General features: G+C 39.3%; 2 protein-coding genes, 1 long non-coding RNA gene and 2 pseudogenes across 5 annotated transcripts; all 5 read left to right on the top strand.

Moving 5' to 3' along the window:
• The first annotated feature begins 147 nt into the window (after positions 1–147).
• On the top strand, positions 148–1795 carry LOC125476866 (annotated as a pseudogene).
• A 345-nt stretch (positions 1796–2140) lies between these two features.
• On the top strand, positions 2141–4785 carry LOC103949475 (putative receptor protein kinase ZmPK1). The gene has a single exon (XM_009360594.3). It carries the CDS (start codon positions 2751–2753, stop codon positions 4572–4574), a length of 1824 nt encoding a protein of 607 aa, XP_009358869.2. The 5' UTR covers positions 2141–2750; the 3' UTR covers positions 4575–4785.
• A 4398-nt stretch (positions 4786–9183) lies between these two features.
• LOC103949476 (putative receptor protein kinase ZmPK1) lies at positions 9184–10341 on the top strand. The gene has a single exon (XM_048583437.1). It carries the CDS (start codon positions 9184–9186, stop codon positions 10339–10341), a length of 1158 nt encoding a protein of 385 aa, XP_048439394.1.
• Positions 10342–10392: 51 nt separating this feature from the next.
• Positions 10393–11564, top strand: LOC125476865 (annotated as a pseudogene).
• Positions 11565–21036: 9472 nt separating this feature from the next.
• On the top strand, positions 21037–23054 carry LOC125476748. 3 transcript variants are annotated; one of them, XR_007258054.1, is made up of 7 exons: positions 21039–21416; positions 21527–21744; positions 21838–21928; positions 22065–22120; positions 22246–22338; positions 22414–22493; positions 22855–23054. It is a non-coding gene; the product is annotated as an uncharacterized LOC125476748 (long non-coding RNA). The 3 variants fall into 3 exon arrangements; XR_007258053.1 differs by having other exon boundaries at positions 21037–21416; positions 21527–21983; XR_007258052.1 differs by having other exon boundaries at positions 21041–21416; positions 21527–21928.
• The last annotated feature ends 1592 nt before the right edge of the window (positions 23055–24646 follow it).

Here is a 24646-nt window from a genome sequence, read left to right as displayed (position 1 = left end):
CTTGTGTTCTTTGTTTGTGCCTGTTGTAATGGACATCAAATATTTATTAGGTTACAAGCGATATTCTACCCAAAGAGGAGGGGGCGGGTTGTGCTACTATGGCCGTATCTCAAATCAATAGCGTCCTTATGCGATAAAATTGGATACATGAGCTTCCGTTATTTGGTTGGGGTACAGCTACTGTACAGTAGCGGGTGTAGGTAAGTCTCTCACCAACCCTTTTTTGGTTGACTTGTCTGAGTTGTGAGTAGTTGGGCGATCAATGTTGGGGATAGTAGGTCGGACTATAAAAGTCACCGGTTGCCAGGACAGAATGTGGTCCTTCCGGAAATTGATGTCTCCTCTTTGCTGTCGTCTTTAGGCAATGGAGGTCAATGTCAACCCGTACACACAATTTTCGGGTTAAAATCTTTACCTTTAACCCACCAATGTTACTACACTAGGGGAGGAAAAAAGTTTGAACCGAGACGTAGTGAATTGAATAAGAAGAGACTAATCGGCAGGATAATCCACAACCTGCAGGCCACCAACTTTGGTGGTTCTATTTTATGGCACTCAATCCAAACTTCTATGTTCATTAAACATCATTAGTCATTACAAAACCTTCAACTCTCCTCCCAAACCAACCCTATACAAAGAGCAAGAAGCTGATATTGACTTTGGGAAAAAGCACTTTTGGAACTGGCTGTTTCAGCTTCTATTTGGACAATGACAATGGTTTGAAGCTCATGTTCGATGGTCCTGACATTTCGATCTTGAAGGCACTGTGCAGGAGCTCCGATGGAAGATGGATATCACGTGATTTCAAGTTAGTTTAGAAGTTTTGCTATGCTGAGCTCACGTAAGCAACCAAAAACTTCAAGGAAGAGCTTGGAAGAGGAACCTCCGGTGCTGAGTACAAGGGCGTTCTGGCAGATGAAGGAGTGGTGGCTGTGAAGAAACTGAAGATATATATCAAGGGGAAGATGTGTTTTAGGCAGAGGTTAGCACGATTCGGAAAATCAATCGCATGAACCTAGAGGGAATTTAGGGGTTCTGTCCCGATAATAAGCACAAACTCCTTGTCTCTGAGCACGTCGAAAATGGCTCGTTGGACAAGCACCAGTTCCCCCCAAATTTCCTTGGATGGCAAGAAAGGTTTAAAGTTACAATGTGAATAGCAAAGGGTTTAGCCTATCTTCACCATAAGTGCCTAGAATGGATATCCATTGCAACATGAAGCCCGAAAACATACTTTAAGACAGAAATTTTGAGCCGAATATTGCAGATTTTGGGCTCAATGTTCTCTCAAATTCGAGGGACGAAAGGATATATCATTTATGGCTCTCGAGTTGGCTCTGAACCTTCCAATCACTGCGAAAGCGGATGTCTATAGTTACGGAGTGGTGATTCTAGAGATGGTGAAGGGCATTCGACTATCCAGTTGGGCACTGGAGAACACTGAGGATCAAGAATCGGAGCTGACTATCCAGTTCGTGAGGGTAGCAAAGCGGAAAATTCAATGCGGGGAAGATCGGTGGATCGACGATATGATGGATTCAAAGCTGAATGGACAGTTCAGCAGGGAACAAGCAGCAAAGATGGTAGAGATTGGAATTTCCTGTGGAGGGAAGATAAGAGCAACATACCTACAATGGTTATAGTAATAGAAACTTTGTTAGAATGTGAAGATTGAATCTTTGGTAAAAATAAGTATTGCTATCACATTTATAACTCTTTTGTGTACGAGCGATAGTCTGAACTACTCGATGCTACTCTAATCTACGCGAAAGGAGATTCAAATTTAGGTGCAAAGGGCTGGACATACTGCGTCAAACTAACCTAACGCAAAAGAAAAATCAACGACGTCTCGGATTTGTGCATGTTTTGTACTACACATATTGCGCAAAACATCTTCGGAAGAATTCGGATTGCAATTTCCTACTTGAATAAATTGGGTTTAATAATATTCAAGTTGCGTAACACGTTCAATAGACTATAATATTTCATGGAATTAAAAGAATTAATAGTTTGAAAATAATTGTAGTTAGGCCTAGAAGCAAAGACATTTGCGGTAATAAGTTGACTTTTATTGCATAATCGAAGAATATTCTGCATACCATTCCAAAGAAAGAAAAAAAACCAAGAGACGAACGTTCTATTTAATGGCAAGACGGCAACCTAACAGTTCAGATTGGAACAAGACCATTTCCAACAGCCCTGAAGCATTCTCCGAAAACCGCCATGGAAGTTCTCAAACTTCTTGTTCTTTCGCTGTTTGCAGCCACGGTTGGTCGGAGTCAAGCAGGGTTAATAGGGCTACAAAGCCTAAGGCCGGGGAGCTCTTTGACAGTTGAGGAAGAAGGTGACTTCTTGGTTTCGCCCAACGGAACTTTCTCTGCTGGATTTTACCGCGTTGGCAGCAATGCATCTTGTTATTCAATATGGTTCACAAAGTCAGCCGATAAAACAGTGGTTTGGATCCAAGCTAACCTTCCACAGAAATGGCAACCTGGTCTTAACTGATGGGGTTGGATCGATTATATGGTCAACCAACACTTTCTCCAACACGGGCTTGGAAGCACGGCTTCTTGAGACCGGAAACTTGGTGCTGCTCAACCAAGAAAAGAAGGTCATCTGGCAGAGTTTTGATTTTCCCACGGATACACTTCTACCGTCACAGAAATTTGTCAAGAACACAACCTTGGTGTCTATGAGAAGTCAAGGTACATACTTATCTGGATTTTACAACTTCAAATTTGACGATAATAATGTACTATATCTCGTATACAATGGCGCTCTACTTTCAAGTGTTTATTGGCCAACGACGGACCGTAACTGTTTTCGAGAGTGGTAGAACACCTTACAATAGTTCTAGACTAGCAATTCTGGATGAGGCCGGACAATTTATATCGAGTGACAATTTGATGTTCAATGCATCTGATTACGGGGTTGGTCCAAAACGCCGTTTAACAATGGATTATGATGGCATCTTAAGGTTGTACAGTCTAAATGAGTCATCCGGGTTTTGGGAACTGTCATGGTTGCCTGATGGTGTCGATGCGTGCTTGGTTCACGGCTTGTGTGGTGAATACGGTGTTTGCACTTACAAACCACAACCTACTTGTGCTTGCCCTCATGGTTTCACCAGAAACGATCCTTCAGATGGGTCGAAAGGCTGCTCGCCAGTGTTCAATTTGAGCCATGATTCGATCAATTCAGAATTCATGGAGCTTCCCAACACAGATTACTATGGATATGACTTGGAAACTTATTCTCCTAAAGTTTCTTTTCAAGAATGCCAGAAATCGTGCCAAAACGATACAAGATGTAAAGGGTTCGGATATACTCTGGATGGACTTGGACATTGTTTCCCTAAAAGTTTACTCCTTAACGGATTTAGTATGCCAAACACTCTCCAAATCATGCACATGAAAATTCCGAAAGGCTTTCTGAGCAATGAAGTCCTAAACGGGCCAGTAACATACGATTTGAACTGTTCAGCGGCACAAGTTGTTCTCCAAAGTAGTGATGTTGAAGTGGAAAAGGGCAATAAAAATCGGTACATGGATTACCTGATTGGTTTTGTGAGCTCATTTGCGGTAATTGAAGCAATCTGCATTGGCTTGACATGGTGGTACATCTTCCGAAAGCAGGCTAAAGAGGAATTTGTGAACATGGGTTACATAGCATTAGCCATGGGATTCAAGCGCTTCACGTACGTAGAACTAAAAAAAGCAACCAATAATTTCAAGCAGGAGATAGGAAAAGGAGGCTTTGGAACCGTGTATAAAGGGGTTCTAGATGACGAAAGAGTTGTAGCTGTGAAGAGACTAGATGGTGTCTTGCAAGGAGATGCAGAGTTTTGGGCAGAGGTGAGTGTGATAGGGAATATCAATCACCGAAACTTGGTTAAACTGTGGGGTTTCTGCGCAGACAATCAGCATAAGCTTCTCGTCTATGAGTACCTTGAGAATGGATCATTGGACAAAATCTTGTTCTCAGATGTGGAACTAGGATTGGAGCAGAGATACAAGATTGCGGTAGGCACTGCAAAGGGTTTGTCGTATTTACACGAGGAGTGCCTTGAGTGGGTGCTCCACTGCGATGTAAAGCCTCAAAACATACTGTTAGATGATCAGCTTGAACCTAAAGTGGCAGACTTTGGGATGTCAAAGCTATTCACAGATATCCATGGCATCAAAGACATGCAAGGGATGGGATTTTCGAAAGCGCGGGGCACCAGAGGTTATATGGCTCCAGAGTGGATAATGAACCTGAACATTGATTCCAAGGCGGATGTGTACAGCTATGGGATTATTTTGCTGGAACTGCTGAGTGGAAAGAGCGCTTCGATTCTCATTTCAGCGCTTGCCAAAGAGTACAATGAGTGCAACCAACTGGTTCAATTTGTGACTGAAAAGATAAAAAAGGAAGGGCTTAAGCAAGTGATTGACCCAAGACTACTGCCCGAATTCGAATTGAAGAAGCTCGAAAGATTGATGAAAGTTGCCCTGTTGTGTGTTCACGAGGACCGCAATGCAAGGCCAGCCATGAGTAAGGTTGTCGAGATTCTGCTTGAAAATATTGAGTGAAGGTCAATTGAAGATCCAAGAATAACAGAGGCTGAAGAGTATACCAAATATTATTTTTGTTTGTAGAATAATGTTGCTGCCAATAGATTGTAATCAGAGTAGGATTCCACCATGTTGGCTTGCTAAGAATTTGTTTCGAGTTTCGGTGCAATATATTGTTATAAACCTCATATTCAATTTTTACACATTGAAATCTAAAAGTTTCAGAATATGTGCAGATGAGTTTTATGTACATTCTCCGAACGACAAGTAAATTTTATTCTGATTTAAGCTAAACAGGAGTCTTTTCCTCGGTTCGGTTTTTGGCGATTAGATCTACTTGTTCTTGTGTATAAGTTCTTAACTGCTTCTGCTCATCTGTTGATATGACCATCCACAGAAGGTTTTAAGTTTTGTTGATTACAGTTATAACAGCAGGTTCTTGCTGCTACTGTTGCTTGTGTTAGAAGTATACATTTCACTACATGTTGCAATATAGTAAACCTCATTACCGATATCACAACTGCAATTCTTTTGTGGGATATATGCATGTTTGAAAAGTACTCAAATTGCAGTTTACTAGTTGCTAAAATAGGTATTAAATCAAGTGTATTGATAGGGATTTTACCATCTGTAAAAGTAGGGATAAAAACAATTAAAAATATTTGCAAGAGTACAAGATTGTCATAGTATAGCAGCTCAAGCAAGGTCGTTTTCTATAGGAATTGAATGAATAATTTATGTTAAAACCAAATCTTAATTAATTATTTGAAAACAAAGTTTGGAAGAGGTTGATTTTATGACCTAAAAATGAATTTAATTAAAAACAATTAAATAAATTGGGAAAGTAAAGAAAACAAAATAAAATAGTTTTGAAAATAAATTTGAGCATTAGGTTTCGCCGTCACCTTAACAATTCTACGTAGTTCTTTCAATTACTTATGAATTACATATGCAAATTTTGAAGGTTAGGTTTTTCTAAAGTATGCCCTACTTAGAACCTCCAACATAGAACGTATATCTAACATGCAACCCGTCCATGGCGTCCAGATCGAATGTGAACATGCAAGACTCATTAAATTTTGTGAAAACCTTTTGAAAAACCATATAACCCTTAAGACGTGTCGTCCATCCTAAGAAGTTACACATATTAACCACAAGAAGCCAACGCCAATTCCAGGGACGGCTTTCCGCCAAAATTGCATCAAATTACTTTTCTAAGTATCCTAATGGTGACCAATCACTAAGACAAATAGATAGTTTAAAGTACAATGATTAATAATTCAAAGTATGCATGTATAATAGCATAAGCAATTAAATAAAAACTACATATTCATGCTAAGGCTCAAGGCATCGCCCTAGCAAACGAAACTAGTTACTAACAACCATAAAACAAAATATTATTAAGAATATGGATAGAAAACATTTTGAAAATAAACTTGAATCGTCAAAAGCTCTCCAAAGCCAAAGTATTGCGTTCTCCTCCCTTCTAACCTAATGGCTAAAAAGCCTTATTTATACTACTACAAAATAAAATCCTTCCTAGAAAAGGTCTTAGAGTAAAACTAGGAAATATAATAAAATAGTAAAACAGAAAATAAAAGGTTTCCTATTTAAACTAAAATTCGGATTTCTCAGAATTTGGTCCTAAAAGGTCTCTTTTCAAAGCTGAAAACGTCCCCTACAAATTCTCAGAAGGAATTTTCCGCAAAATATGGCATCTTGACCTCTAAAATACCCAAAACGTCCAGAAACGTCAATCTGAGAAAGCTGTGTGATGGGCCTTAATTTTATCGTCACGGTCAAATGGCTTGGTACAAAAATGTAGAATTTTGACACAATTATCTTGAAAGGCACACGAACATCTTCCAATTGGAATCACTCCAAAATTCATCCGTTTGATCACTTTTTCCTCCAGAGGAATTCGAATGTCCTATATTGAAAATATATAACAAAGTATCAAAATTCTACCAAAATAATCAATAAACTAATACTAAAAATAGGATAAAATATATAATATAATATGGACTCATCATGTACGATGCCATTTTCGTTTTATTCAAAAGTGGAAATTGGTTGAGAATTGCAGCCTAACATTCAAGAGTCAGTGACATTCTGGGAATCAAAGCACCCAAGTCTTGGGCTCGGTTTTGTTCTTGGTGTTTGGGTATGCCTTATTAGTTGGGCCATTAGTTCTAGCCAGTTCGACATACAACCATACAAGACGAAGAATATGGCCATGGGCGGCCCAATTTTATGGTTCCCTTTTTTTGTTTTTGTTTTTAAATAGAACCATATATTTATATTAAGAGATGCTAAATTGAGTTAAATCACACAATGGCTCCTTCATAATAATTTAGCTCGAACTCAATATCTATGAGATTCGAATTAAGACCTCTATTAACAAATGAAGAAGAATATCGGTAGACCGCAATAATAAACCTTTTGTTGTATTGTAGTGTTTCAAATTCTACTGCATCAAGCAGCCAAAAAATATACAAAGCTCTGGGGCTCGTTTTGTATGAAGGATTGGATTAGGATAACCCTTTAAAGGTATTTTGAAAGTAGAGGAAATGATTTTTCATTTTAAGAAGATTAAACTTAAAAAACACTCCTCCCTTCTAATCCTTCCATTTTGGGAAGGATTGGACTGGATAACTCTTCTTGAATATTCATCTTCTATCTCCGAGTTGAAAACAAAATTTCCATTTCATTTTTTTTTAATTTTATCAAAGGAAATAATTTTATTAGATTCGAATTGAAATGTTTACATCAGAAGCCAAAGTGTTAAACAACCACTTTAGCTCGAAATAGTCTCATCCATAAGAGCCTCCCTCCCGTAAGGTGAAAGCTGCCACTAGATGCGCTGCCATATTACAAATACGAGAAGCAAAAATGACATCCATTAACCTCAGCCGCTGCTTCACATATTGGATATCAAGGAGTGCTTCAATTGCAACATTTGGTTAAGCCTTGTTATTAATCATATCCACAAGTCCTTCGGAATTTGATTCAATCTAAACGGCATCAAACCTCATCTCAATATAAGCCAACAAAGCCGCCCACACCGATTCCGCCTCTGCCATTAGACTAGATTCGCATGGGAAATTCCCCACTCCCCCTTCCTGTGAAAATACCTGCGAAATATTGTACCACCCATCCATACCCTCCTCGTCCGGATTCCTTTAACCATGCACCATCGCAATTCACTTTCATAGTCCCGAATGGACGTCTTACCCAACCTGAAGGATCCCCATTACTAACCTTTTGTTGCCGATGCACCTCGTCCACCAAATGAGACTTCTAAGTAGACAACAAAAAGTATGTAAAAATCTTTTAAAAAGATTGTCACAAGACTTCTGTTTATCGCGCGCTCTTTTTCTCTGTCACTTTAAAACCCCAAATCGAACCGCCGTAGAAAAAAAAAAAAAGAAAAACAAAACAGCAGCTACCAACAATTCTAGCAACTTGTTGTGTTTGACCGCCCACAACCAAAAATTTGAGAATGAGCAGTCTCCGTCTCCACACCAAATGTAAGTTCTTTGTTTATTCAAATTTTCGTTATCTTAAACCGTTGATTTTACATATATTTTTGTTTAATCCGTTCCTTAACCAAAAGAATTGATGCGTGTTTAGAAATTAATAATCTTGGTTTAGCTGGCTGCTTGCATTTTTAAAACAAGTAGCTGCTAGGTTTATGGAAACTCTTAATAAAACAACGAGTAATGCTATGGTGCATATGCTCGCCACCCTAAAGTCTTAAAGTGAGGTGAGTATTACCACTGCTTTGATCTATTTCCAACGTAAATTTCAAAATCTGAACTCATCTAATGGTGATTAATGTAGTTCTGAGCAAAAACATTTCTGTAATGCTATTTAGACACATAAACTAACCATGTTACTGACACTCTCTAATACATGTGAGTCCCACATAATAGTCATAGAATTCTTTAGAACCACCTTCTAATACAATGATAGAGCTCGCTTCCAATAGAGAGCGTGCCAACAATGCAACTAGTTTGTGCGTCTAAATAACGTTATTGTTAAATATTGATGCACGTTTAGAAATTAAAATAAAAAACTTGATCTAAGTTGTTGAATTCCTCTGTTGGATTGTTTAGTTGCTTTTGGAAAGTCTACTTCAACTACATTCTATTCCATCTCTAGTTTTGTATAAAACCAATTGCGTGTTGGATCATATTTCTTACATTTGAATGTGCAAATTGCGGGTTTCTACATAATTCAATTGCGTTTTAAGTCAACCATAAGATATTGAACTCCTCCAGAGAAATGGAAACTGGGTTGACAACAACCTGCAACATCTTTCACCAAAAGAAAAATAACAACCATTAACATCAGCTCTTTACTTAATCCATATTTGAAGGTTTATCCCACACAATGGAAGGAACATATCCCTTCCATTTACCAAGCGCATTTGATGGAGCCGCCAGGCATCAGGCGTGGCGGCTGAATCATTGAATCTCACAGGCTTGTAGTGGTTTGATGGAATGAAAGTCATTAAAAAAACTTTAGAGAAGAATTTTGTTTAGGTTTTTCTATAAAATCTGAAGAAGGTTCTGCATTGGCCTAAAACCATCTACAGGCCATAAGCTTTTTTCCCAAACCAACCATGGGACTTCCCAAGTTTCTTATTCTGTTTTTGTTTGCTGCCACAGTGGCTTGGAGGCAACAGCAATTTCCGGGGCTTCCGAGTTTAAGCGAAGGAAGCTCCTTAACAGTTGAGAAGGAAAGCGACTTGTTGGTTTCACCAAATGGAACTTTCTCAAGTGGATTTTACAAGGTGGGCACTGATGCCTATTGCTATGCAATATGGTTTACCAATTCCACCAATAAAACAGTTGCATGGATGGCTAACAGAGATGAGCCTGTTAGCGTACGAGGGTCCAAGCTTACCCTCCACAAAGATGGGAACCTTGTCTTGACTGATGGGGTTGGTTCAACTGTATGGTCAACCAGTACTTTCTCTAATGCAGGCGTGGAGGCTCGGCTTCTTGAGACCGGAAACTTGGTGCTGATCAACCAATCAAAGGGGGTCATATGGCAGAGTTTTGACTTTCCGACGGATACAGTTTTGCAATCACAAAGAATTGTCAAGAAAACAATGTTGGTGTCCATGAGAAGCCAAGGTACATATTTATCTGGATACTACAACCTCAAATTTGATGACACAAACGTCCTTTATCTCATCTATAATGGTCCAATCATTTCGAGTGTTTACTGGCCGAGTACAGATGCAACTGTTTTTTATAGCAAAAGAACACCTTATAATAGCTCTAGAATAGCAATTTTGAATGAGGCTGGACAATTTAGATCCAATGACAATTTGAATTTCAACGCATCTGATTATGGAGTTGTCCCAAAGCGCCGTTTAACAATAGATTATGATGGCATTTTGAGATTGTACAGTTTAGATGAATCAACTGGGCTTTGGGAAATCTCATGGTTGTCGAGGAGTGTTAAAGCTTGCCAAGTTGATGGCTTGTGTGGTGAATATGGTATTTGCATTTCCAACCCACATCCTACTTGTACTTGCCCTTACAGTTTCACCAGAAACAATCCTTCAGACTGGTCTAAAGGCTGCTCACCTTCGTTCAATTTGTCTACCGATTCAAGCAAATTGGATTTCATGGAACTTCCTTACACAGATTACTATGGATACGACTTGGGGACGTACAGGTTTGGCATTTCATTTGAAGCCTGCAGCAATTCTTGCCTGAATGATACAAGATGCAGAGGATTTGGATATGCACTGGATGGACAAGGATAGTGTTTCCCTAAATCTCTTCTCCTTAATGGATATCGTTCACCAACTTCACGCATGATCATACATATTAAGGTTCCAAAGGGATTTCTGAGCCCTCATGCGTTCTCAACGAAGTTTGAAACACATGATTTGAACTGTTCAGGTGCACAAGTTGTTTTCAACAGCAACGATCCTGAAGCCGAGCGCAATAGAAACTGGTACATGAAATACCTAATTGGATTTGTAGGTTCTTTTGCAGTAATTGAAGCACTCTGTGTTGGTTTGACGTGGTGGTATCTCTTCGGAAAGCATGCTCATGAGGAGTTGTCCAATATAGCCGGTTACATGGCATTGGCCATGGACTTCAAACGCTTCACCTATGCAGAACTAACAAGAGCTACCGGTAACTTCAAACAGAAGATAGGGAAAGGGGGCTTCAGAACTGTCTATAAAGGCTACTGGATGATGGAAGAGTTGTTGAGGTGAAGAGACTGGAAGGCGTCTTGCAAGGAGAGGCAGAGTTCTGGGCAGAGGTGAGCGTGATAGGGAATGTGAACCACAGGAACTTGGTCAAACTATGGGGTTTCTGTGCCGAGAATGATCACAAACTGATGGTTTACGAATACCTGAAGAACGGATCCTTGGAGAAAATCTTGTTTTCGGATGTGGAATTTGGATTGGAGAAGCGATACAATATTGCACTAGGCACTGCAAAGGGTTTGTCATATTTACACGAGGAGTGCCTAGAATGGGTGCTTCACTGTGATGTGAAGCCTCAAAACATACTGTTAGCAGATCATTTGGAACCTCGGGTAGCAGATTTTGGCATGGCAAAGCTATTCAAAGATATCCACGGCATCAGAGACAGTCATGGGATTGGCTTTTCATGAATGCGTGGCACCAGAGGTTATTTGGCTCCAGAGTGGATGATGAACCTGAAAATTGATGTGAAGGCGGACGTGTACAGCTATGGGGTTGTGCTGCTGGAACTACTGAGTGGAAGAAGTGCTTCTAGCTTCCTTTCAACTGGTGGCCAATACAATGAATACAACCGCTTGGTACATTGGGTGACTGAAATGATCAGAGAAGAAGGGCTTGAGAAAGTAATCGACCCTCGGCTACACCATGAGTTCAACACGAAGCTCAAACGATTGATGAAAGTCGCTATGTCGTGTGTACAAGAAGATCGCAAAGCAAGGCCTGCCATGAGTAAGGTTGTGGAGCTTCTCCTTGAAAATGATGAGTAGTGGCCGATTGAATAAACACCGGACACTTTTCAACGGATTAGAGTGTGTACTTCAATTTCTAGTTTTCCGCACACCTATTTATTTACATTTCTTCTATGGTTTATTTATGTTTCTTCAAGCATAGTAACAATCATTGTTATTCTCGTTTTCCACACACTTATTTATTTACGTCTCTTTTTTTGTTTATTCAATCCAAAAGTCAAAAATAAATAGAGTTGTGCATAAAGAAAAAATGAGTATGCGGAAATCACTTTCCCAAAATTAAGTAGCTTCAACCTTTTTCTAGTGCAATGAACTTCATACAAGTAGGTCGAGTTAGTGTGCGACCAAGTTCAAATTGATTAAAAGAGAAAAGAGCAAGCCTTTGGACTTTGGTTTTTTGTTTTGGGGGCATATCAATAAATAAGCCAGGTTAATATTTGTATTCAATGATTCAATGATTCAATAATTCAATGATTCAATGATTCAATGATTAAACTGGTCCGATCCAGTCCTTCTCATTTTGGGTCTGGCCCGTGCCTACTCCTAGTAATGTTAGTATACCGTGCTTTGGTCTTTAAAACGTTGCCGTTTTGCCCTTTTGTCTGTCCTTTTTTTTTTCTTTTTACTTAATTTGGACCCACTATCTTCTGTCTTAAAAAATCTTTTATATCCTCTCCTTGTTTTGCCATTTGGCCTTTTTCTAGCCCTACAAAATATTGAATGCTAAATATATTTTTTAGGGTAATGCTAGGTAGACTAAGTTTATAAACAAAATTTGCAACTAAATGATGTGTCATCAATAAGAAATAAATACGTTAATCAACACTTAAGTAATAACTCAATCGTCAACATCCATGTCATTTCATTTACAAAATTTAATCTCCGTAGCATTACCCTATTATTTAACCTTTTAAATTACTAGTGTCTCTTCACCTCATAATTATTAATATCTCATAAAAAAAGAAAACCCTTCGAGTTACTAGTATCTTAGGGAAAAAAAAAACCTTATAATTTCCTTGTTCTCAAGATAGACATTTCAATTTACTAGTTGTAAAAAAAATTGACCATGAATATTTTATCAAGGCTTTTAATCTATAAAGAACAAAACAAGGTTGCCCATATACACACAAAGTGCTCGACAAAATGTTTTATTTAAAAAAGATTTTGTTGCACGCTATTTCCATCTACAAAATCCTTGAATCTATTATACTAGGACCGCCCGAGGTTCAATTCCTGGATCCGCTGCTGGTAAAGAGACCTCATCTCTCTTGTTGCCGTTGCAACGTTGAGCGATGGAGCAAGAGTAGATGTAATGTTGAGGCCTTCCAGTGATCAAGCTGAAGTTATCAGCCTAGAAGCTCAGAAAAGGTAAATATTCTCGAGGCGAAAGATCAAAACTTGGAGACAGATTTAGTAACCGAGGAGGTGGAGTGGTGTTGAAGCTAGGGTGGCATGTGCTCTTACTCTTGGATCCCTCGGCTAGGCCGAGCATGCATGCGACAAGTTGTACACTACATTTGGTGGGTGACATTGGTTTGCCGGAGATCATTTCACTTCTTCGGCTCTCTTCCAGTGGATTGACTTTTGCTCAGCATGAAGGTTTATGAGGATTTTAATGTGGTATTCGTCTTCCGTGGCCAAGGGGTCTTCACATTCATGAATATGAATGGTGATTCTAATAGAACCCCTGTTCTAACCTTCACTCATATGCTGATATTTCCTCTTGTATTACTAACAAACTTCTGTTACAATTCATAATCCTGCATGTGCACAATTATCTAGTATTTATACTAGATTGCAAGCTAGGGTAGTTACAAGATATTTTCCTAACTAATCATCAATTAACAACCACACATTCAATCAATGATTCCCAGACACTTGTCACCAACAATATCAACCTATCACAACCTTGTACAAGTATTATCAACAGTATCCTATCATTACCCCACCCTTAAAAACGAACCTTGTCCTCAAGGTTGGAATGTAGGAAATCTCTGTTTGAATGCCGCAAAGTCTTCCCAAGTGGCATCTTCCTTGGAATGATGCTTCCACTGCACCAAGACCTGAGTTTGAGATGAAGTACCAGTGCGGACCACCCGTTGTTGTAAGATGGCCATGGGATAGTCCTCCACTATGCCGTCCTCGGTTACCACCGGTAAAGGAGTTGCAGGGATAAGACCAGTGCCCAACTGTTTTTTTAAGCAAGACACATGGAAAACTGGATGAAGTTTGGAATTTGCAGGCAAATCTATCTTGTAAGCAACTGATCCCACCTTTTGTAATACTTTGAATGGCCCATAAAACCTCGGTTGTAGTTTGTGAAAAGGATGCTTAGCAAGAGATTGATGTTGATAAGGTACTAATCTGAGAAATACCATATCACCCACTTCAAAAGATCTGTCACTGCGATGCTTGTCCGCTTGCTGCTTCATGCGTACTTGGGCAGCAACAAGATTAGTTTTAAGCTGGGATAAAATTCTGTTTCGTTCTTGTAAACTCCGATCAACCAAATCAATTTTTGTTGCTCCTGATTCATAAGTAGGCACAGTAGGTGGAGGCTGACCATAAACAACCTCATAAGGTGTAAGCTTTGAAGAGGTGTGGAAAGTAGTATTGTAGTGCCATTCCGCCCAAGGAAGCCATGGAACCCATTTCTTTGGTTGATGACTACAAAAACATCTCAAATATGTTTCCAACCCTCTGTTAGTAACCTCCGTTTGACCGTCTGTTTGAGGATGGTAACCGGAGCTCATACACAACTGAGATCCTTGTAGTGTAAAAAATTCCTTCCAAAAGGAGCTGAGAAAAACAGGATCTCGATCACTTACAATTGTTGAAGGCATTCCATGAAGTTTGAAAATATGGTCAACAAATAACTGAGCTACTGAGTGAGCAGTGTAGGGATGAGACATTGGCAAAAAATGAGCATACTTCGAAAGACGATCGACCACCACAAAGATAATAGTTTTTCCCTTACAAGGAGGAAGACCCACTATAAAATCCATGGCGATATCTGTCCAAACAGTAGAAGGAATAGGGAGAGGATTGAGCAGCCCCGGAGAAGCAATGGTCTCATTCTTATTTTGTTGACATACTTGACATGCTGCCACCCACTGCATAATGTCGGATTTCATGCCTTGCCAATAAAACGATCTGGAAATTCGTTTGTAGGTCTTAAGAAAACCAGAATGTCCTGCCACCGGAGTGCAATGATGTTCATAGAAAACCTTATTCCTCCAGCAACTCGATGGGCCCAAAACAATTCGTCCCTTGTATCGTAGGAAGCCATTGTCAAAATGGTACTTATCATGGGAAGTTGTAGCACCAGGAGAGAACAATTCCTGAATCTTAGAGACAACCCAAGGATCTTGTTCCCCATGTCTTCGGATATCATCTAACCAGCCCATATAAGGATAGGAAATGGCATGTAATTCTACCTCAGAATGCATGCGAGACAGAGCATCAGCAGCCACATTGTCACAACCCTGTTTATATTGGATTTCGTAATCAAAACCAAGGAGTTTAGAGATCCATTTCTGCTGAAACGGGGTGTGTGCCCTATTCTGTAAAAAGAACTTCAAACTGTGATGATCAGTTTTGATAATAAAGTGTGTTCCCTGAATATAAGACTGCCATTTCTTGATGGCATGGACGATAGCTAGCATTTCCCTTTCGTAGGTAGACATGGCCTGAGCTCGAGCACCTAAAACCTTGCTTGTAAAGGCTATAGGCTTACCATCTTGATGTAAAACAGCACCAATCCCAGTGTTGGAAGCATCTGTTTCAATGGTAAAAGGCTTGGAAAAATCCGGCAAGGCAAGGACTTGAGGCGAAACCATAACAGCCTTGAGAGTTTGGAAAGCCACATCTGCCTCATTAGTCCACTTGAAGGCATCCTTCTTTGTAAGCACAGTGAGAGGTCCACAAATTTTCCCATAATTAGGAATAAACTTCCGATAATAACCGGTAAGGCCAAGAAATCCTCTTAGAGCCTTTACTGACTTAGGGACGGGCCAATCTTGGATGGACTGAAGTTTAGCGGGATCTGCAGCGACACCTTCCCTGGACACCACATGACCTAAATATTCAATTTGGGATTTACCAAAATCACACTTTGTCTTCTTCACAAAGAGTTGGTGGGTCTGAAGAATCCTTAAAACCAAGGATAAATGGTGTAAATGAGCTGCCCAAGAAGGACTATAGACTAAAATATCGTCGAAGAAAACTAAGACGAACTTCCTCAAGTAAGGCCGAAAAATCTCATTCATCAAACTTTGGAAAGTAGCCGGGGCATTTGTAAGTCCAAATGGCATGACGAGGAATTCGTAATGACCATCATGAGTACGAAAAGCTGTCTTTTCAATGTCACTCGGATGAACCCTGATCTGATGATACCCGGCTCTTAAATCCAACTTGGAAAAAAATTGAGCACCAAACAATTCATCTATCAACTCATCGATCAATGGAATGGGGTACTTATCTTTGATTGTCAACAAATTGAGGGCTCTGTAATCCATGCACATCCTCCAACTATTGTCCTTCTTTTTGACTAGCAGAACAGGTGAAGAAAAGGGACTGTTGCTAGCTCTAATAAAACCAGAATCTAGCAAGTCTTGTACACATTTTTCAATCTCCGATTTTTGAAAGGGACCATATCTATAAGGCCTTGCACTTGTAGGCTTGCTGCCTTCCAACAATGGAATGCGATGGTCATGAGATCGTGAAGGGGGCAGAGTGGTAGGGGTCTGGAATACAGCAGCAAATTGAGAGAGTAAGGCATCTAATTCAGTTTGTTGAAGGTCAGAAAGAGTCCCAACCACAGCCACTTGTGTCTCCGGTTCCACAAAAAACAGAATCATACCAAAAGGACCCTGAGAAAGCAATCGTTCCACTTGACATGCTGAAACTGTCCTTGGTGAGGGGGGAGGATAACTGGAAATACAATAATGTTTCTGCCCCAAACTGAACTCCATTTTTAATTTGTCAAAATCCCAAAGAATAGGACCTAAAGTTCTAAGCCATTGTGCTCCAAGAACAACATCGCATCCACCCAGTTGTAACACATAAAAATCAGAAGTATACTCATACTGTTGAATCTGTAATTTGACCTGTGAACAACAACCCTTACTCGAAATAGTACCCCCATTTGCTATCATGACCTCAAAAGATTTATTGGCATCAACACTCCAGCCTAATTTCTTGGCAACAGATAGGCTAATAAAATTGTGGGAACTTCCAGAATCAAGCAAGACAATCACAGGACAATTTTTTATTAAACCAGTAACTTTCATGGTTTGGATATGTTGAGGGGCCGAAATACCATAGACTGCACAAGCTGTGATTTCCACATGTTGATCTTCTTGATCCTCACAATCAGTGACTTCCATATCAACGGATCGTTCAGCCAATACATCTAATAACAGCAATTGCTGACTCGCACAAACATGACCCCTAACCCATTTTTCCGGACATGAATAGCATAGACCCTTCTTACGACGATCTTGAAGTTCTTCAAAAGACATTTTTCTCACATTACTAGGTTTAGAATTTGTGCTAGAAGAAGAGCTATGACTAATTAACAGAGGTGAAGATTTCTGATTTGTGAAATTGCTGGAAAAAGAATTTGGGTTCTTAGAAAAATTCCGAACCTTGATGTCTGCCAATTTGGCATCCACTTGAAAAGCCAAGGCAATTGCTTCATGAACATCAGATGGACGGAGTAATTTGACGTCGTGACGCACTTCGGACTTCAACCCACCAATGAAACAGCTTCTCAGCATCACCGGACTGATCTCCTTAGTGCGATTCGCCAAACGGCGGAACTCCACCACATAATCTTTGAGAGAACCCAACTGCTTCAATTGAACTAAGGCTTCGGTGAAATCCTCAAACTCTGATGGACCAAATTCTTTGCAGAAAATCTGAACAAACTCCTCCCATTTTGGGTAATTCGTGATACAATTTCTCCATTGAAACCACTGCAAAGCTTCATTATCCATGTGGAACGAGGCCATTCTCACCTTCTGCCGATCATCAATGGTGAAATAGTCAAAATAATGCTCAGCACGATAGACCCATGCTAAGGCATCATCACCATCTGAAAATCGTGGAAATTCAAGCTTCACTAATGGCGGTCGGGGCTGAAAAAATGATTCTTGGCGATGAAAGCGCTGACCCATATGAATCGCCGGATCAGGCAAGGTGTCTTCGGATCCCCCAATTGGATTGGAAGAATCGCCATGGTCAAATTGATCCCGCCGAGTGCGATCAGCACCATTGAAATGAGTCTCCAAAGATGCGAATCGGGCCTCCATGGAAGCAATTACGCTGGACAGATTCTGCATCGTCGAACTGATCGTCGCGACCGACGATTGAATTTCCGAGACGGAGCCTTCAAGAATCGTTACCCGTGCATCCATGGTGTTAGCACGCGTAGATGCGCGCGTCATACAAGAAGGGAAACGTGTAGTGTAAAAAATTCCTTCCAAAAGGAGCTGAGAAAAACAGGATCTCGATCACTTACAATTGTTGAAGGCATTCCATGAAGTTTGAAAATATGGTCAACAAATAACTGAGCTACTGAGTGAGCAGTGTAGGGATGAGACATTGGCAAAAAATGAGCATACTTCGAAAGACGATCGACCACCACAAAGATAATAGTTTTTCCCTTACAAGGAGGAAGACCCACTATAAAATCCATGGCGATATCTGTCCAAACAGTAGAAGGAATAGGGAGAGGATTGAGCAGCCCCGGAGAAGCAATGGTCTCATTCTTATTTTGTTGACATACTTGACATGCTGCCACCCACTGCATAATGTCGGATTTCATGCCTTGCCAATAAAACGATCTGGAAATTCGTTTGTAGGTCTTAAGAAAACCAGAATGTCCTGCCACCGGAGTGCAATGATGTTCATAGAAAACCTTATTCCTCCAGCAACTCGATGGGCCCAAAACAATTCGTCCCTTGTATCGTAGGAAGCCATTGTCAAAATGGTACTTATCATGGGAAGTTGTAGCACCAGGAGAGAACAATTCCTGAATCTTAGAGACAACCCAAGGATCTTGTTCCCCATGTCTTCGGATATCATCTAACCAGCCCATATAAGGATAGGAAATGGCATGTAATTCTACCTCAGAATGCATGCGAGACAGAGCATCAGCAGCCACATTGTCACAACCCTGTTTATATTGGATTTCGTAATCAAAACCAAGGAGTTTAGAGATCCATTTCTGCTGAAACGGGGTGTGTGCCCTATTCTGTAAAAAGAACTTCAAACTGTGATGATCAGTTTTGATAATAAAGTGTGTTCCCTGAATATAAGACTGCCATTTCTTGATGGCATGGACGATAGCTAGCATTTCCCTTTCGTAGGTAGACATGGCCTGAGCTCGAGCACCTAAAACCTTGCTTGTAAAGGCTATAGGCTTACCATCTTGATGTAAAACAGCACCAATCCCAGTGTTGGAAGCATCTGTTTCAATGGTAAAAGGCTTGGAAAAATCCGGCAAGGCAAGGACTTGAGGCGAAACCATAACAGCCTTGAGAGTTTGGAAAGCCACATCTGCCTCATTAGTCCACTTGAAGGCATCCTTCTTTGTAAGCACAGTGAGAGGTCCACAAATTTTCCCATAATTAGGAATAAACTTCCGATAATAACCGGTAAGGCCAAGAAATCCTCTTAGAGCCTTTACTGACTTAGGGACGGGCCAATCTTGGATGGACTGAAGTTTAGCGGGATCTGCAGCGACACCTTCCCTGGACACCACATGACCTAAATATTCAATTTGGGATTTACCAAAATCACACTTTGTCTTCTTCACAAAGAGTTGGTGGGTCTGAAGAATCCTTAAAACCAAGGATAAATGGTGTAAATGAGCTGCCCAAGAAGGACTATAGACTAAAATATCGTCGAAGAAAACTAAGACGAACTTCCTCAAGTAAGGCCGAAAAATCTCATTCATCAAACTTTGGAAAGTAGCCGGGGCATTTGTAAGTCCAAATGGCATGACGAGGAATTCGTAATGACCATCATGAGTACGAAAAGCTGTCTTTTCAATGTCACTCGGATGAACCCTGATCTGATGATACCCGGCTCTTAAATCCAACTTGGAAAAAAATTGAGCACCAAACAATTCATCTATCAACTCATCGATCAATGGAATGGGGTACTTATCTTTGATTGTCAACAAATTGAGGGCTCTGTAATCCATGCACATCCTCCAACTATTGTCCTTCTTTTTGACTAGCAGAACAGGTGAAGAAAAGGGACTGTTGCTAGCTCTAATAAAACCAGAATCTAGCAAGTCTTGTACACATTTTTCAATCTCCGATTTTTGAAAGGGACCATATCTATAAGGCCTTGCACTTGTAGGCTTGCTGCCTTCCAACAATGGAATGCGATGGTCATGAGATCGTGAAGGGGGCAGAGTGGTATTCAGATGCTCGATTTGCTGCTGTACGATATCGTCCAGTAAACTGGAATTCAATTCATAGCCATGAACATACAATTCATAGCCATACACAAAATCTATATATATATATATATATATATATATTCTATATATACTAAAGCTTAGCGGATTGGCACTGTTCATTAACAGTGCCCATCCGATTTTGTCCCTCGCTTGCTGAGCAATTTTTTGCCCTTTTCTGGAATTATGCAGTGAGTTGGCCATTTTGCCCTTTCCGCTTTCTGGTGCCGTTCTCCATCATCTGCGGTTCTTTGCTTTTCAAAACCCAAACACATTTTTTAATCATTTTTTCCCTAGAACAATTATTTTTATAATTTTTTTCCCTTTTTGCGCCACAAACTATGTGGCTGGAGTTAACTACTGACAACTATAATCAATTGTTTTGTCCTGCAGTCCATTTTTTTATCATTTTTTTTTGTTCAAAAACCAATGTGTTTATCCATGGGGTAAAACAATTGGTGATTGTTTTGTTTATTATATATATAATTGTTTTTCTAAAGAACTCCCTCACTGGCTGTTGCAGCTCTCTCTGAAAGTGGGTTTTCTTTTCTATGCATGTTATTATTTTATTTCTCTCTCACTGTTTCTTATATCTACCTGTCCATTATCCGTGCTTTTTCCTCCTATCACTCTCAAGTCCAGTATTTAAAGCCTTTTCTGATTGCTTTTGATTTACATTATGCCACGTGTTGATCATTCCCTTCCATTTGAGAAAGAGGCAGAGGAAAAGGGGGATGCCATTACCATTGCCTGGTGGTAGTAACGCAGGCCCATTCCTCAAAACAGAGATAATAAATGCAGAGTGGCAGAAAAAAAAAAAAAAAAATATATATATATATATATATATATGTATTATCTATATACTTAAACCCGGTGGAAATCACTGTTTATTAACAGTGCTCCACCAGTTGTGCCCCTCTTTCTCTTCATGTTTTTTCAGCTTTAGTGGGGTTGAAAGGTGAATTGGCCATTTTGCCCCTTTCTCATTTTTCTTTCCGTCTGTGCGTGCGTGTTGTCTTTTCTAGGGTTCTAGCTTCTTCCACTTTTATCTGCTGCTGCGTGTTAGTTCCACGTGTTGGTCATCGGGATCATTTGGCCCGTAGTGTCAGGATTTCTATTTGCTTCCAGTGGCTTCCAATTGCTTCTAATTGCTTTCATTTGCTTCATCTCTCCTGAAATGAACAAAAAAACCTGCGTTAATCCAACCTTAGAATCCCGAAACCAAAATTCATCCAGATCGTTTCAATCTCCAACGGAAAATCGAAATATCCAGTCGCTTGATTCTCTATCTAAAATGCCCACTCATCGTTGCCTTATCTCTGATTATTCAGTTGGCCGGCGACGGCTTCTAGGATTCTAGCTCGACTTCTCTTTCAAAACTCAGCTCGAGTGCTCGGGTATTTATTTTTGGGTGGCCTTTGCTCTGCAAATACAACTTATGTTTAAATTTTGGTTTTTGGTTTTTTTATTTTATTTTTAATTTTGACTGTTTTGTTTATGTGTTCAGATGCTCGATTTTCCGACATGGCGATTTCTGCTGATGACCAGAGAACTAGACCTTGCTATTATCGGATTCCTGAGTGAATTTGGTTTTCGTTTGTTTAGGGATTTTGTTTCTAGTATCCGTTTTTTGACTGGTTGTGCATCTCTGTAAAGCTAGATCTGTAAACGTTTTTTCTGTTGTTTTGCATGGAACCAGAGCCTTTCCATGCTCGAGCTCCACAGGTATGGCACCGCCCTTTTACATGTTTTTGCTTTGATTCCAGTTTTTTCCAAGGCTGACGTGGCGATTCTCTGCGAGGATTGCAATGGGAGAAGGTGGTTGCTCTGTGATTTTTGCAAAGGGCAGAAAACGAATGTGAAATCCTAGACCAATCGAATCTACGGCCGATGCCCATCTTGCAGAACTGTGAGTTTTGAACTCCTCCTCACAAGGGAAAGCCTAATAACTTTTTGTTTCAGAGGTTTGATTTTTATGGAATTTGAAGTGAAACATTTGGTGCTTAATTTTTAGGTTTTTTTTAACATAAATTAATGTGTTATAGGCTATGTCAGAATAATGAAGGACCTAAGAGAGCTTTACTTGGAAGTAGAAGTCAAGGTAATTGTTTGCTCCCAATCCTCATCCTCTCTTCACGTTGTTTCTTTTTAAAGTAATTTTTCCACCCCTTAAGAACGTAAAATTTTATTTTCTTCTTTTCTTGATGGATATGCTTTTGTTTGTAGGTTGATCCAGTTGTTTCATTTTGTGAAGATGTGTAGCCTTTGTCAATCAAATGCTTTGCTGAAACATCCAATAAGAAGAATAAAATAACTATGGTAAGAAGCAACCTAATTTCAGAAATTTTATGTGATTCAGTTTTTAAATTATAATCTTCTAAAAACCTTTTGTAGATTGCTGAGCCATTGGAGAGAGGACTTGCTGAGGACATTGAGAATGTATATAAGCTACAGTGTTCGTTTCTGCAATGCAGGTTGAGTATGATATCCTAGATTTGATTTATGCCATCCATCGTGTTAAGTCGGTTAAATGTACTATTTGGCTTTTGGGGTTGAATAATGCGATCTGAATCTCGGGTTTAAAATTTTTGTAGCCTTGAGTTGATCTTGATCCAGAGCTAATGCAAATGGATTTTTATTATTCCTGTATATAAATGATGGCTGTTGAATTTTTTTTTTTCATTTATTGATATCATAGTTTGCCATCGTCTGTCCAATTCATTCATGTAAAGTATTACTGCTAATTAATTACAACTGTATTGACATTTTGTTTCAGCTGTAACCTTTTTTTTTTTTTTTTTTTTTCCCTGATGATCCAAATTGTTTTATATGCAGTGACTGCTTCAAGGAAAATGTGCTCTTATGGGATATTCTATGTTCATGTAACTGTCAATGGGGAATACTAGACTAGCCATTTTTGTAAATCAATGACAAGGCATTTCACAATGTCTTTTCTGTAAGTTACATAAACTTAGACAGCTTTGTAAAAATATTTGCTCCATTTTCTCCTTAATGTTTATCTTAATCTTTGGTTATTTATATGTTAAAAATTTAGTCTATAGTTATAGTTTTGCTCCCGCAACAACGTGCGGGTAAAATTTACTAGTATATAACTATGCAGCCACCATTATTCCTTACACAAAATCATGACAAGAGAAGGAGAAAGTGCCTGTTTGGTTATCAAAGTAACTTATGCTTACGCACTCAATTGAAACTAACCTTCTTTCAGAGAAAAAAAAAAAAAAAAAAAAAAAAAAAAAAAAAACTTAGTGGGATGTTAAAACGACAATAAGCAGTAAAAAGAAGAATTCTGTTGGAATTTTCGACTAAAGTATGTAAATTCGTTTTTTGTGCATGGGTATTAGAGTCACCAAGTTTACCTTAAAATATAATATTGGCTGGCCTAACTAAGTCGAGTGCCAAATGATCAGAGTATGAAATGAGTCCTAAACAAATAATTAAGAGAAGAGCGCGCAAGCCTTCCGACTTTGGTTTTGGTTGTTCGCTTAGAGGGCATATCAACAAATAAGCCAAGTTTACATTTGAAATCAATGATTCAATGATTGAAATGCAACTCCATCGGGAATTAAATCAATGATCACTATTACAATTAAGACGTAGTATCTATGGTCACTCTAGTCCATGACATATACAAGAACTACTTTGGAAAATGGCAATCGCTATAGGACATGGATCGAGACTTCTAATTCGATTATCCGAATTAAATCCGAAATCCGACATTTTGACTTTAACTAGATCCGGATATGGGTCAAGACTAATCCGGTTCGATATAATAATCTGATCCGACTTTAGACGACTAATTGTTTGAATTTTCAAAAATATTTCACTTGTGTGATAGTAATTTAATTATTTTTATACATTTAAAAAAGGAAGTTTTAACGAAAAGTTCACGGTACTGTTCACTTTAACGAAAAATCACATTTTTACTCTAAAAAGTCAAACCTGACACTATTCACTTTACCCTTTATTTGTCCTTATCGTTAAAACTCAAAATTTTCAAACTCTTTTCATTAGTTTTCCTTTTAAAATACCCTTATACAAATACTTCACTTGTATGTAATATAAGTAATTTCAGTTTTGGATGGACAAAATGGCACACAAATTGTATCCTGGATGAAGTGTAATTCTCACAATCCTTGGATTAAACGAAAGCTGCAGATTTTATGAAATGCATCCACCGTAAAAAAATAAAAAATAAAAAGGGTCAAGCATCCATTGTAAATGGTAAATGCAGACGATGAGACCATGACGTGTCATGTAATGTAAGAAGGTCGGTGATGCATGAGGTGAGGGAGGGGGGTAAATTGGGAATGGGAGAAAATAAGACAATGAAACCATGACGTGTCATGTAATGTAAGAAGGTCGGTGATGCATGAGGTGAGGGAGGGGGGTAAATTGGGAATGGGAGAAAATAAGACAATGAAACCATGACGTGTCATGTAATGTAAGAAGGTCGGTGATGCATGAGGTCCCATTTTTTCAATTTTTTCTGCACACTTCTCTCCCTCTCTCCCTCTCTCCCTCAGTGAGTCTGTACAACCCACATTCGTCTCTCCTCGCTCTCTCAGTGAGTCTGTACAACCCACATTTGTTCACAGTAAAGAGG

Source organism: the organism of the source record quoted next, unplaced genomic scaffold, assembly GCF_019419815.1.
Source record: "Pyrus x bretschneideri cultivar Hongxiangsu unplaced genomic scaffold, Pyrus_bretschneideri_v1 Contig2, whole genome shotgun sequence".
In the NCBI taxonomy this organism is placed as follows: domain Eukaryota; kingdom Viridiplantae; phylum Streptophyta; class Magnoliopsida; order Rosales; family Rosaceae; genus Pyrus; species Pyrus x bretschneideri.
The sequence above is the reverse complement of the archived record's forward strand: the minus strand, read 5'-3'. Positions and strand labels throughout refer to the sequence as shown.

What these genes read in the sequence shown, in the direction of transcription:
- LOC103949475 (XM_009360594.3), top strand. Translation starts at nt 2,751, where the DNA reads ATGTACTATATCTCGTATACAATGGCGCTCTACTTTCAAGTGTTTATT.
- LOC103949476 (XM_048583437.1), top strand. Translation starts at nt 9,184, where the DNA reads ATGGGACTTCCCAAGTTTCTTATTCTGTTTTTGTTTGCTGCCACAGTG.